Source organism: Pelodiscus sinensis, chromosome 8 (genome assembly GCF_049634645.1).
Source record: "Pelodiscus sinensis isolate JC-2024 chromosome 8, ASM4963464v1, whole genome shotgun sequence".
In the NCBI taxonomy this organism is placed as follows: Eukaryota; Metazoa; Chordata; order Testudines; family Trionychidae; genus Pelodiscus; species Pelodiscus sinensis.
The window spans coordinates 30,593,838-30,607,842 of record NC_134718.1 but is presented as its reverse complement, the minus strand read 5'-3'; the positions used below and the strand labels follow the sequence as shown (position 1 = coordinate 30,607,842).

At 41.0% G+C, this 14,005-nt stretch overlaps 1 protein-coding gene across 1 annotated transcript in view; it reads left to right on the top strand.

Annotated features, from left to right (window-relative positions):
- SLC29A3 (solute carrier family 29 member 3) overlaps positions 1-9,533 on the top strand; it is a 41,170-nt gene extending 31,637 nt beyond the window's left edge. The window contains exons 5-6 of the mRNA XM_006121491.4: positions 364-526; positions 2,388-9,533. Of these exons, the coding sequence (XP_006121553.1) occupies positions 364-526; positions 2,388-3,036 (812 nt within the window). The 3' untranslated portion in view covers positions 3,037-9,533. The remainder of the gene's footprint in view (positions 1-363; positions 527-2,387) is intronic.
- Positions 9,534-14,005: the final 4,472 nt, after the last annotated feature.

Here is a 14,005-nt window from a genome sequence, read left to right as displayed (position 1 = left end):
TTGGCTGCTTTGTTTCAAGAGACCTGGAGCTGGAATTCAAGCCTTGTTCATAGGTTAGGATTAAAGTGCATTGGCAAAGCTGGGTGTGAGTATAACACGAGCACTTGCACAGCACATGCCGGCTTTGAGTCTGGCTCTGGCCAATACTACCAGTAGCGTTGTTCCAAGAACACGAAGCTTGCCCACATACTCCAATTAAAAACAATTTCTGAAATTCTTAGGTACAAGCCTCTTACCCTCAGCTCTCTTATCCCTGACTTATCTGTTTTGACTTTGGAGCTGCTGCCTACCCAAGCGTCTGGGTCTGGGCATTATTGCATGCTTCAGTGACACTGAATTCTTGCTTTCTCTCACTTCACATAGGTCAGGCCATGGGGGGCACACTCAGTGCTGTGGCATCGGTGGTGGATCTGGCAGCAGCAGCTGACGTTACAGACAGTGCCCTGGCCTACTTCCTAACAGCAGATGTCTTCATCATTGTCTGCATGGTAGTATACCTGATTCTTCCCAAGTTGGAATACTCCAGGTAAAGTCTGTCAAGTTATCACACTATTACTATGCAAATATCCTAAGCTGGGTTCAAATAATATATAACACACACATGGTGAATATGCCTCACATGCAGGTAGAGGTTTTTTTTTGTTTTTTGCATATTAAGAGCTACAAAGTACATAACTGTAGTATACTGAGGTGTGAAAAGCCAGCAGTAAGAACAGTGGTGCAAATGGCATAGCTGGGGACCTACTTTATCTTTCACTGTGTAATATAAAAGGTCAGAAAATCACAGTCTGTATGTGATGCTCGTTTCTCTTATTTCCTGCCATTTGCAGTCTTGCTTTTTATGTTCTTTGTTCATGTGCTTGTCTGTTGCAAGAGTCTACCTTTCTTCTTACCATGCTCTGAGGGCCATGCAACACACCCTATGCTTTAGGGATATAAGCAACTAGTTGACTATCTGATAAGCAAAAGCTTATTGGATAGTTGACTAGTCCCTTCCCTCCCCCTCTCCCCAGGAAGGCGGGGGGAGTAGGAACCAGTGCTGGGGAGAACCGGCTTAAAAGCTGGTTCCTCCCAGCACTGTCTCTGCGAGGGGTAGGGAAGGCAGGTAAGTAGCGGGGACTGGGTGCGAGGCAGGAATCAGCTGATTTACAGCTCATGGCCAGTCCCTGATGCTGTGCCTCTGCTTTTTAAATGTATTAAGAGCCAGCTATCTCTTAATACATTTAAAAATCAGACAGCTGATTCCCGGCTCATGTCAGGTCCTCTGGCTGTGCTCCAGTCTTTTTACCTTTAAGGCTGGTGCAAAGAGCGAGGGACCTGGCCCAAGCCCAGAATCAGCTGGGATGACTTGTGCCGGGTTCCCACCCTGCGCTCCAGCCTTTTAATACATTTAAAAGGCTAAAGCAAAGCAGGGAGACTTGGCACAAGCCGGGCCAGCTGATTCTGGGCTCACTCTGGTCTCCGCTGCTGCGCACCAGTCTTAAATGTAAAAAGGCTGGAGTGCAGTGGGGAGACCCAGCGTGAGCCAGAAATCAGCTGTCCTGCCTCAAGCTCAGTCCCCCCCCCCCCCCCCCCCCCGTTGCAATTTAGCCTTTTAAATTAATTAAGAGCCTTAATACATTTAAAAGGCAGAGCTGCAGCAGGTTTAGCTGCAGCTGGGGCCAGGAGCTAACCCCTCTGTGGCTTCCCCACTTATTGACTAATCAGCTATTTGATAGGAAATCCATCAACTTAATTGATTAAACGAAATTTAACATCCTTACTATGCTTTGCTCTCCTGCTGATTATGTTCAGTTCCTTTGCTGGGTCTTTCATCTGAACTTTCCAATTTGACAGAAACCACAAACAGAAACTGTGGGATTTGCAGCTTGTCTTGAGTTTCTGAAAAGTTACCTTTTGTGGGGAAGGGTGGGTGGATGACTGAAACCACATATGCAGTTTCTGATACGGAGGGCAGCACAAGCTATGTAATATAAATTGCATTCTTCAAAGTCTGGGTAATGGCTTGTAAGGGTAGGTCTTTGGCCGTTGCAAGACCGTTGCAAGATGCTTGTTTACCTGAGTGTCCACAGGCATAGCCATTTCTAGCCAATAGGAGTTGCCAGAAGCAGTGGCCCAGCAAAACGTACCATAGCTCCTGTTGACTGGGAACAAACTTGCAGCCACTGGGAGCTGTGAACAGCCATGCGTGCAGGTGCTCTGATAAACAAGTGTCTCATGGCTGACCCTTAAAGACGTGATCCAGACTTTGAAAAATCCCAGTCTAAATACTGAATTTATTTGTTGGATGCCAGCAAATTTTCCTGCGCAGTCGACTTCTGTTCTCCTTGTAACTGTCCACTTTGATTTCATTGGGATGTTGATTAGTTTTCCTTCCTTTTTTTCAGATACTACATGAGAAGCCACAAGAGTAGCACAGCCAGTGTACTGCCTAGCAGTTATTTAGAGGAAGTGGATGAGTCAGAAGACATTACCAACAGTGATCAATTCATCCCACCCCTACGTCCTATCCTGAAGAAGACTGCTGTCTTGGGCTTCTGTGTCTTCTACGTCTTTTTCATCTCTATCATTATATTTCCTTCCATCTCCTCCAGCATAGAATCTGTCAACAAGAACTCGGGGAGTTTATGGACCAATAAGTACTTCATCCCCCTCACCAGTTTTCTTTTGTACAATTTTGCTGACTGGTGTGGACGGCAAATCACCGCCTGGATCCAGGCTCCTGGCCCGAAGAGCAAACTGCTCCCTGCTCTGATCCTCCTGAGGACTTTGTCACTACCTGTATTCATGTTATGTAACTATCAGCCTCGGAGCCAAATCAAAATGGTAGTCTTCAACAAAGATGTCTACCCAGCTGTTTTCATTGTACTCTTAGGACTCAGCAATGGTTACCTAGGTACCTTAGCTATCATCTATGGCCCCAAGATCATGCCAAAAGAGTTAGCAGAGGCAACAGGGGTGGTGATGACATTTTACCTGACATTAGGTTTGGCTATGGGATCCGCCTGCTCAATTCTTGTGGTCCATTTAATATAGAAAAGAAGTGGGAAAGTGAACGATTACTCCCCCTGTGCTTTATCACCTTTGGAAGTTTCCAAAGGGCAGAACAGAGTTGTATGACTAGCATCCACATTCGTTTGAAGGGCAAGTGAGCCCTAGCCAGCACTGGAGGAAATGCTTCTGTGCCCTGCTGTACAAGGATTTGACACTTGTTTGGCACAAGGGAATACATAGCTTTCAATTTTAATGTCTTGGTGCTGTCTGGGCTGCTCTGTTTCTGGGTTTATGTTAAACCTCCAAGCTGGGCAATGGCAGAGCTAACACCTAATTGTATTTCATCACTGAGAGAGAATTCCTAGATTCCAAGTATTCCAAGGATTTAGTTCATCCTTCCCTTGCTACTCTTTCAAGGAGTAGTCGTCATTTTAGAGGGACACTCTGAAGAATCAGCTAATACATTGCATTTGTAGAGCTGTGCTGACATAATTGAGGGCACACAAACAAGAAAGTAAACAAGCCAGGTTAAAATCCAAACTCCTTAAAAAGAGGATAAAAATTCATGTTTGCTCATTTAGCATTGGATGATATTGTTAGGAAAGGAATTATTTTCAAGCTTCTAAAAAGTCTGCAGAGCAAAAAAGTAATTAAATATTGACAGTGTCCTTTTCAGCTTTAAAACCCAATGTGCAGGACATTTTTGGGGATTGCTTTAGGTAAATTATAACACTGAAGCCAAGGAATCTCAGATATCGAATTAAAAATGTGAAGATGCGATGAAAATGTGAATATGTTAGGGATGGTGCTTGATCATGTGGTAAATGCAAGGGAGTGGACTTGACCTCTCGAGGTCCCTTCCAGTTCTAGTATTTTATGATTCTATGAATTGGAGTACTTGGGTCGGATAGTCATGCCTGTGTAGTTATAGGGGTTAGTCTCAGTGTTTACTGTCTTGAAGCATTTTATATTAACCTTTATTATTGGGGCCCAAGGAATTAACTCAGGATTATGTTAAAATATGTTCTTTTTGTCAACTGCCAAGGAGCCTGCATCCAACACCTACCACATCAGCGTATGGATCCCTGGTGTATAGTGTTGCAAAATAGGAATGTCAGTGTTTGAGACTTCCATTGTATGTCTCAATGCTCCTCTAATGTACCTTTAAAACTGTAGATAATGGCAGAATAAAGGAAGGCGTGAAGTGGTATAGGTGCATTGGGGCTAACAGGAGTGGCCTCTTTGCTATGATGTGCCCCACTCTAGTTTTCCTTTTACGGTTAGGGAGTTACCTTCTGTTTGGTCAGCATCAGGTTGAGGCCACCAGCTGTTGGTTGAAGAATTTGCTCCTTTCCCCAGGGAACCTATGGTGTTGCATTCCTGAATCTGATCCTGATTAAGTCTGGAGGGACTCAGAAGTTGAGCTGCTGAAAACCATGTGGACAGGAAGGTTACGGGAAAGCAGCAGAGTTACTTGCTGAACCTGAAGATCAGGTGAAATGAATTCCTCATTAAGAAGCTCATAAATGAGGGCCTTTCTAGTATGGAGAGAAACAGAGCATTTGCAGAAATTCTCAAGGTTAAAACCGTATTCAATGCTGTAACCATATCTGTTATTTTGATCTTACATGAACTATTTGCTGGCCTCTGAAGCATCAAGCTGACTAAACTAGTTCAAGTTACTGCTAATGCTAGAGATGAACTAATAATGAATTTTGTTAAACAAACAAGCCTCTTCCCCACTCCCTCCCACTCCCTTCCCCATGTTGTTTGTGGGGAAGTTCCCATAGGCTGTACCAAAAGAGGTTAGTCCAGAAGGACCATTTTGATGGTTGGAAAGCTTCGTCTCCAGGAACAACTCAATAGGTCAGGTGGATGTGCACCAAATGTTGCTCTTTTTCTTCCATCCACAACTATGCTGTCTTTCATAAATCTGCGAACTAGGAGATGATTTTTTTTCTTTGGGATCAGCAGTCCACAGAGTTTCAAGACCTTACATTTTCAGATGCTTCAGTAAGTCCTGCTATTTTCTGCTGGGCAATTTAAAAGGACACTCTTGGAATATTTGTGATTATTTTATTACCAAATTAATGCTGTGGGACCTTGAAGCTGAAGTCTGTTTCCTTGTGGAACGCTTCCCTCATATAATGTACATATACACTGCTTTGTTGTTTAGGATTGTTTATTACAGCTGACCTTGGGTACATGTATAACTTTCAATGTTGTTTGCATATGTATAATGTGGAACAGAGCACTGAAGTGTTAGTCTTCGGGGGAGGGACGACAGAAAATTGGATTTTATATACTTATTCTAAGACAAGGAAAAACCCTGAATATTGGGCATAACTTCCTAACAATGAGATCTATTTGATTGTGGAATAGTTTGGAATAGTTTCCTTAGGGATGGAGTAGAAGCTCCTTGCGTACATCATTCCAAATTAGACTGGACAAAGCATGAGCAAGGGATGTCATAGCTCTCATCATTCTTGGATCTGTTGGAGAGTGGGTAGTACTTTGTGCTGTTGTAGACTTGAGAACATTCTTTTTTACTGTAACTAGCATAGCATGGCTTAATGGTTATTTAAAAAAAACAAAAAACAAAAAAACCTTCCTGTTCATATGAATGGACACTAACTTTTTTTCCCCTCAAACGTATCAAATGGTGACCCAATTAAATCTTAAATTGAAAAGGATCCAGGGATGATAAATGTTGCTGATATTTTAAAAGTTCTATAGTGTGTGTTGAGAAGAGAAAATTTTATAAAAAATTAGATTTATTAGAGGAAGCACTTTGTTTATTAAATTCACTATATGAGAAACATTTAGACCCCAGTAATTCAATAGACTGGCAGTGAGGGAAGAGAAGGATTACACTGGTAACCTGGTATTAGATACATTTGGCCTATACTATTATCCAAATGTGGAGATGTTTTAAAGCTTAAAAATGGCATCCAAATGGGATGGCTTTTTAAATTTATATATGAAATTTAGATAAAGCACAAACTAAACGAAATAGGGTTCTGATTATATTTTTACTCTACCATTGAATGGATTTATGATGTAAAGGCCTAATTTTATAATTTGTCATTAAAGTTGAATGTCTTTGGGGAAAATAACCATTGAAAAAGTTTCCTTCAGGATTTGATGTCTCAAAGAATTGAAAGAGGAATATCAAACCTTTTGTTTCTAGATCATTGTTTCAAATTCACCCTCAACTGGCAACTTCCTTAGTTTTTAGTCTCTCCTTTGAGCTCCTAACATGCTGGTGTTCATGTTTCCTAATCAACAGGAAATAGGTGCCGGTATGCCAGAAGGGAATCCCATTCAATTCAATTAAGATGGGAAAATAGGTGCCGGTACACCATCCTGGGGTGTACTGTCACAAGAAAAAGCACTGGTCTTGGGAATCACCTAGGTCATGTTTACACTAGGAAACTCTTTTGAAATAACAAGATTTGACTTAACTCCTAATTTTACAAAATTGAAAGAGCATGTCCCCTCTATGGGGAAGCCTTGAAATTAGTCTGAGGCAGGCTCTGTAAATGTGGAAGCTCTACCTCAACTTAGAGCCCCAGGAACCACTAGAGAGTAATTAGTTTGAATTACTCTGGAGAGTAGTTATTTCAAAATAACAGCACCAAAGCATCCTCAACAATGCTATTTTGAAATAACTATTTTGAAATTAGCATTATTCCCCAAGGAAAGCAGGAGTACAGATCTCGAAATAAGCAGCCCCTTATTTCAAAATAACAGGTTTGGTAGTGTGAACTCTCTGCTTATAAATTCAACCTAAAAGGTTGTTTTGAAATAAGCCCTAGTGTAGACCAGGGCCTAGAGTTAGTGCTAGTAATTCAAAGGATTTTGTCAGGATGTTGAGACTGGATGCTGTGCTGCTGCCAATGCAGAGCCATTTCTCTGATAGTTATTTAAAGGATTTCAGGTTTTGGTGTGGACAGTTAGGAATTAAAACGTGAACGATATATGTAGTGTTTTACGATTTAACACTTGACAGAATATTAATTGGAAAGTAATCTGGCCTAGTCGCTGAAGCCAGTGTGCTCTTTTGGATTCTCTTCCTTTCTTATGGTCTGCACAGGCAATAACAGTAGGTGATAAGGTTTAAAAATTGAAGTTCAGTTTTGATAGCTGTGAGTTTCACAAAGTGTCTACCCACTGCTGGCTTTCATTACTTTATATAGAATAATACATGGCTAGCATATAACCTATCATGATTGATAGCAGTTATTGAGACTGAACTAAGTGTTTTTTCAGGATTTAGTCTGGGATCATTGGTAATACACATACATTTCAGCTTTGTAGGTAATTTTTAAACATAAAATCCAGACATGAATGAAAAATGTACAGGGCATGTGATGCAGAAGGGGAAGCTTTACAGCATGTGACTTTCTATGGCACAGCCTTTAAAAAACTGAAATGAATACTGTCTTTTCATTAGGAACTAATCCTTTGGCCTTCATTTCATGGAAATACAGCACAGCCTGGCCAAGGCAGATACATGTTAAATTCTGCTTTTGTTTAGACTGTAAAGAGTTGCTAAATGACTAAGTAGTACAGTTTAAATGTACCTCTACCAATGACAAGTATTCTTCAAGGCATGGGTGTTTAAACCACAATATTACTTGCTTTGCACTGGTACCTGTCTCCTCTGCAATGTTGTGAAGCTTTAGGAGCCTTTGGGAGGTGTAGCAGAGTACTCCACTAGACTCTCATCCCTGAAGAGCGGAACTCAAATTCACTTTAACAGGTAAAGGCATAATGATGACATTTGTGGTCTTAACCATTTCCCACAAAAAAAATGCCTCCATCACTTATGTCATGCAACATTGAATATTTTTCAGGAAAAACCTGGGCCAGGAATAGCAGTGTGCTGGGATATATGTGTACACAGCCTCCATTCGAGTTTAGATTTTTTTTTTAAAAGAGGCTTAAACACAGCATCTAGTTTTTTACCTGCAGTCAATTGTACAGACACAAACAATGACATTAGCACTTCTAATTAGCTGATTGCAACTCCAAATCAGAGAGATGCCTAAATACAATCCCTCGTGTCTGCAAATTTAGAGCCACAATTAAAATATGGCCTGTTGATAGCTCTGGGGCTGGCAGGGCAGAATCTAACAGAACACTCTTCCTATGCTGAAATTTACTCACAAATACCATTTCAGATGCTTAAGACTAAAATTACTTCAGCCAACAGGTTGCTCTGCAATTCTCTAATACACTTGCTGTGGATGTTTAAAAGTGTTCTCAATGGACTTTAAAAATATGGAGCTGCCTACTCGATGTTCCTGCTTTTAAATGTCTCTGATTGTGAGTAGGGTATATAATATTAAGAGACAACATGATCCTTGAGAGGGATTGCTCATTAATTGACTGTTTTGCACCTACTTTGATTCTGTCCACAGTTAAAAAGAGAAATGAGTTATTACCTCTTGATACAGAACTCTAGTTGTCTCTCAGCATTGCTAATAACATTGATTTGGTACTGGGTAAATGCTAGAGTCTAGAGTGGTAATTTTTTTCTTTGATATATTCAGAGTCTAAGCAGGCTTCCCACTACCAAGGCTAATCAACAGGGAATACATTTTCAGCCACATCTTGGGATTGGTTTCCCCCATTAAAGGTTATACATTTGAGGTGCGTCTAGACTGGCAAGATTTTGCACAAAAGCAACCGCTTTTGCGCAAAAACTTGCCAGCTGTCTACCCTGGCCGCTTGAATTTGCGCAAGAGCACTGACTTTGTAATGTACAAAATCAGTGCTTCTTGTGCAAATACTTTCACGCTCCCACTCAGGGATAAGCCCTCTTGCGCAAGAATACTCGCGCAAGAGGGCCTGTGTAGACAGGCACCTTAATTTTTTGTGCGAGAAAGCCTGATGGCTAAAATGGCCATCAGAGCTTTCTTGCGCAAAATCGCGTCTATACTGGCCACGGATGCTTTTGCGCAAAAGCACTTTTTGTGCAAAAGTATCCATGCCAATCTAGACTCTCTTTTGCAGAAATACTTTTTATGAAAAAACTTTTCTGTTAAAAGTATTTCCGCAAAATCATGCGAGTCTAGACACAGCCTTGGTGATATATTTACTAAACCCAAGGATGAGAAGCCAAGAACAAGGGCTGATATATATTTGGGCAGCGTGTATATACTGAACTCGTATTTGAACCTGAGCATAGTAATTGTTTTGTCCTGAGAGAACTTTTGAAATGTGAACATTGACCTCATCAGAATCTTGACACACTTACAGTGATTCTCTCCTGTATTCACTCTTAATTTATCCTCCCCTATTATGTGATTTTTTTTAAATGCCTTTATACTTCCCATTTCCATAGCACCTTTTTAATAGGAGAATCTCTAAAACAGAGACTCCTCTACAATCACTGTTTGCCTTATAAGCATATTAAGTGTTATTCCAGTGATATATCACTGAGAGATGGAGGAAAGAAAGAATTAAATCTGTTGTCTGATTTTATGCCACAATAAATGGCTAGAACAACTAACATGGTTTGCCTGGTTATTGCAATCAAAACTGTGTCCTCAAAATTTGAAGGCAATGTCTTGATGGAGCAGAACAGTACCAGCAAGTAGAATGCAATCCATGACTTCTGACTATGCCGATCTTCTGATTATTAGACCAGACTGCGTCTTAGATAAAAACATTGTTGGATGCTTAGAATAACTATCCAAAAAGTAGAATAGTGATAGAAATGTAGCCGTGTTAGTCTGGTGTAGCTGAAGCACTTTAAAGACTAATAAGATGGTTTATTAGATGATGAGCTATTGTGGACCAGACCCACTTCCTCAGATCAAGTGGGTCTGGCCCACGAAAGCTCATCATCTAATAAACCATCTTGTTAGTCTTTAAATTGCTACATAGTCCTGTATTTTGCTTTATCCAAAAAGTAGTGAGAGTCTCAAATAGAGTTTTGGAGCCAATTATAATGGCTCCAAATACATTCACATGATTTGGAGGAAGATGCAGAGCAGAGAGACTGCTTACTCAACTTACAGGTGATGCAAACAAGGAAGGATTTCTCTCACTTTTTATTGTGTTATTAATCTAAGGAAGTTAGATAAATGAGGGGAGAGAGAAAGTCAATAGAGGATCAGTTTAGAAGACAGACTTAGACATAATATAAAATGGAAGAATCCTGTTCAGAATTCTGAACCACCACAGAAGAACTAAGGCGACACCACCACAGAAGAACTAAGGCGATGACAATTTGGGCATATGGTGTGATGCTTCAAAGAGAGACAGATAATTTATAGGAGATTGCATACAACAGCTGGGAAGTAATTCTGTATATGGCATGGGCAAAGCCACAGGTGATATTCATTGTGGGCACTGTTTTGCTGTAGAAGAGAATCAAACTGAAGCATACAGAAGACTGGTAACAGAAATACTAAGCAAAAAGTGTCTTTTGAAAAAAGGTGGAGTTAGGGAGTTTTGTTCGTGTATGGTTTAATTGTTGTACCTCGTTAAAATATAATGTTATGACAGTGTTTAAGTCAGTAATTGGCGCAACCAAAATGGAATCTGTGATCCTTGACCTAGGAATCCATGTTGGATCTCCTCAGGCACTGACCATTCAGAGACCAGTCTAAACCGGATTTACCCACCAACTGGTCAGAAAGGTTCTATTCGCCTCAGACTTTTCCCACCCTTCTGGCTTGATAACAATTGTGTTGCCTCAGCCTCAGGGCTGTCCACCACAGCGGCAGCTGTGTGTGGGTCCATCTGTTCTGCCATCTGACAACAAGGCTACGGCTACACTGTAGCCTTCTTCCGGAAAAGCTTATGCAAATGAAGCACAGCGTGGAATGTTGCTGTGTTTCATTTGCATAATTAACAACCGCTTTTGTGCAAGAGGTTTTTGCAGAAAAAGGAGAGCTGTCTACACAGCTTCTTTTTGCTCAAAAGCCTCTTGCGCAAAAGTGGCTGCTAATTAATTATGCAAATGAAGTGTGATTAGGAATATCACCATGCTTCATTTGCATAAGCTTTTCCAGAAGAAGGCTACAGTATAGCTGTAGCCTAAGGGACAAGATGCAAGATCAAGATGAACTAGCAAATGAACTATCGTGCTTCAAATTAACATTGATCAGTCCTTCAGAAATACTGAGGAAAATTTACCTTCCACCATTATCCCTTTTCCTGTAAACAGTAGCCAACAATACATTTAAAATAGACACAGATTTACTGGGAATGGCTACCACTAGTTTAGGCTAGTGTCTGTCTAATTAATGTCTTATTCTTTAGTCATTTAACAGACTAGTAAGGGAAGTTTCTGTGCATCATTTGATCTTCTTTTGTCCATGGCCATCCTCTGATGCAGGCTTGTAACGGATTGTGCAACTTTTATAACATCCAGAAATGGAGATGGTGGACATTTTTCAAATTTCCAAAATTCTACTGAATTTTTTTCAGGAAAAACTTTTCCCGGTTTTTTTACCAGCTCTATTTCAAATCATGGGATGTTACTCAGGTGTTGAGTTTCTTTGTCATCTGAGCTCACCCTATGTTCATTGTGAGGGTTCAGAATCATAACCCTGTGTCAATTTATGCTTTCACTCTGCAGCTGGGGAAAGCTTGTTATTTCACATAGTTCTGAAGCAAAACCAGCTGAAGTGATGCAGTGTTTCAATTTGTTTCACTAATGGATGTAAGACCACAAATGATTCTTACACAATTCATGAGTTCAAACCCATGTGAAATAAAACCAAATAAAAGAGTCACATGAACCTTCCAAACTCCCTGACAATACAGTCCACACAGCACAGCACTCGTACACAACATGGCCAAAGGAAACAAGACAAAACGAAGATAAGCCTGAAGATTCTCCTCTGGCAAGGACAAATGTAGAAAGGTAAGGATGCTGAAATTGAAATGGCCTGTATTTTCAATTGTGTCCAGTCGGGCGAAGACTTTTTATCAGAAAAGTGAAGAGGCTTGTGGGGATAACTGCACTGGGAAGGAAGCTGGCAGTAGGGTTGGAGGAAGGGGAATGGAGGAGACATCCACATATAGCATAAAATACAGGCACATGCCCCAAGCAGTGTGCCCCTGTTCCTCTCTCACACCATTTCCTTACCACCATATTGACAATCTCAAGTGTTCAAATTCGTCCCCCATTCAACCTTTAAAGCTGTAAAAAGAATTTGGGGATTTTTTTTAAATGCCATCTGGTTTTTGAAGTAGTTTAGGTCTGCTCACATATTCAAGTTTTTCTCTGAAATCACGAGATCTAAAACTTACATAAAAGATGTCAGGCAATCACATGACTCCAGGAAGGGGGGGGGGGCTCCACATACCATGGGACACACTGTTTCAGTGGACTAGTGGGGCAATTTGTGAAGAGTTATTCCTGTAACTTTAGCATAAGGAAACAATCTGCTTTGTGTGTGCTAGTAGCAATTCTTGCTCTGTATGTGCAGCCTAACCATACAGTCTATCTGCAAAGTTCACACACTTCCTAATGAGCAGTATGCATATTTCTCTCCATATAGGTCCACAGGCCAGCCAGTATGACCTCACTCCTAATTACCAATCTCCTGTCAGCTTGATTCATATGGGAAGGGAGCCCCAGGGAAGCATCAGTGTTTTTCATCACCACACTGATTCCAGCAGAATGTTAAGAGATTTCCCTATTACAGGTGGGTCTCAAGTCATTGCTCTTTAACCTTCCTTCAGCAGCTCATCAGCAGCTGCATTTAGAGACTTTGCTACCTTGACCTCTACAGTGAAGGGCAATGCGTGTTCATGGGACAGTTCTGCTGTTTCAGACTGTTCCAAATGTGGCCCTGTCTGTGGTTTTTTGGTTTGACATTTTTATAAGCGGTAGTTGCTTGGCAATTGCACCCTTCCCCCCACTGTCACACCTCACATTCGCTACCTGTTTCCTTCATCCATATGTAAATCTTCACCTATACCAATGTTCTAAAATATTGAGGTTCTCTTACAAGTCACCAGGTCCTGATGAAATGCATCCCAGGATACTCAAGGAGCTGATAGAGGAGGTATCTGAGCCTTTAGCTATGATCTTTGAAAAATCATGGCAGACAGGGGAGATTCCAGAAGACTGGAAAAGGGCAAATATTGTGCCCATCTATAAAAAGGGGAATAAGAACAACCCAGGAAACTACAGACTGGTCAGTTTAACGTCTGTCCCAGGGAAGATAATGGAGCAGGTAATTAAGGAAATCATTTGCAAACACTTGGAAGGTAATAAAGTGATAGGGAATAGCCAGCATGGGTTTGTGAAGAACAAGTCATGCCAAACTAATCTGATAGCTTTCTTTGATAGGATAACGAGCCTTGTGGATAAGGGAGAAGCGATGGATGGCATATACCTAGACTTTAGTAAGGCATTTGATACGGTCTCGCATGATATTCTTATTGATAAACTAGGCAAATATAACTTAGATAGGGCCACTATAAGGTGGGTGCATAATTGGCTGGATAACCATAGTCAGAGAGTTGTTGTTAACGGTGCTAAATCCTGCCGGAAAGGGATAACAAGTGGAGTTCCGCAAAGGTCTGTTTTGGGACCCGTACTGTTCAATATCTTCATCAATGATGTAGATATTGGGATAGAGAGTACGCTTATTAAGTTTGCAGATGATACCAAACTGGGTGGAGTTGCAACTTCTTTGGAGGATAGGGACATAATTCAAAATGACCTTAGCAAGTTAGAGAAATGGTCAGAGATAAACAGGATGAGGTTTAATATAGAGAAATGCAAAGTGCTCCACTTAGAAAGGACCAATCAGTTCCATACATACAAGAGGGGAAGCGACTGTCTAGGAAGGAGCATGGCGGAAAGAGATCTAGGGGTCATAGTGGACCACAAGTTGAATATGAGTCAACAGTGTGATGCTGTTGCAAAAAAAGCAAATATGATTCTAGGTTGTATCAACAGGTGTGTTGTAAGCAAAACTCGTGAAGTCATTCTGCCGCTCTACTCTGCACTAGTTAGGCCTCAGCTGGAGTA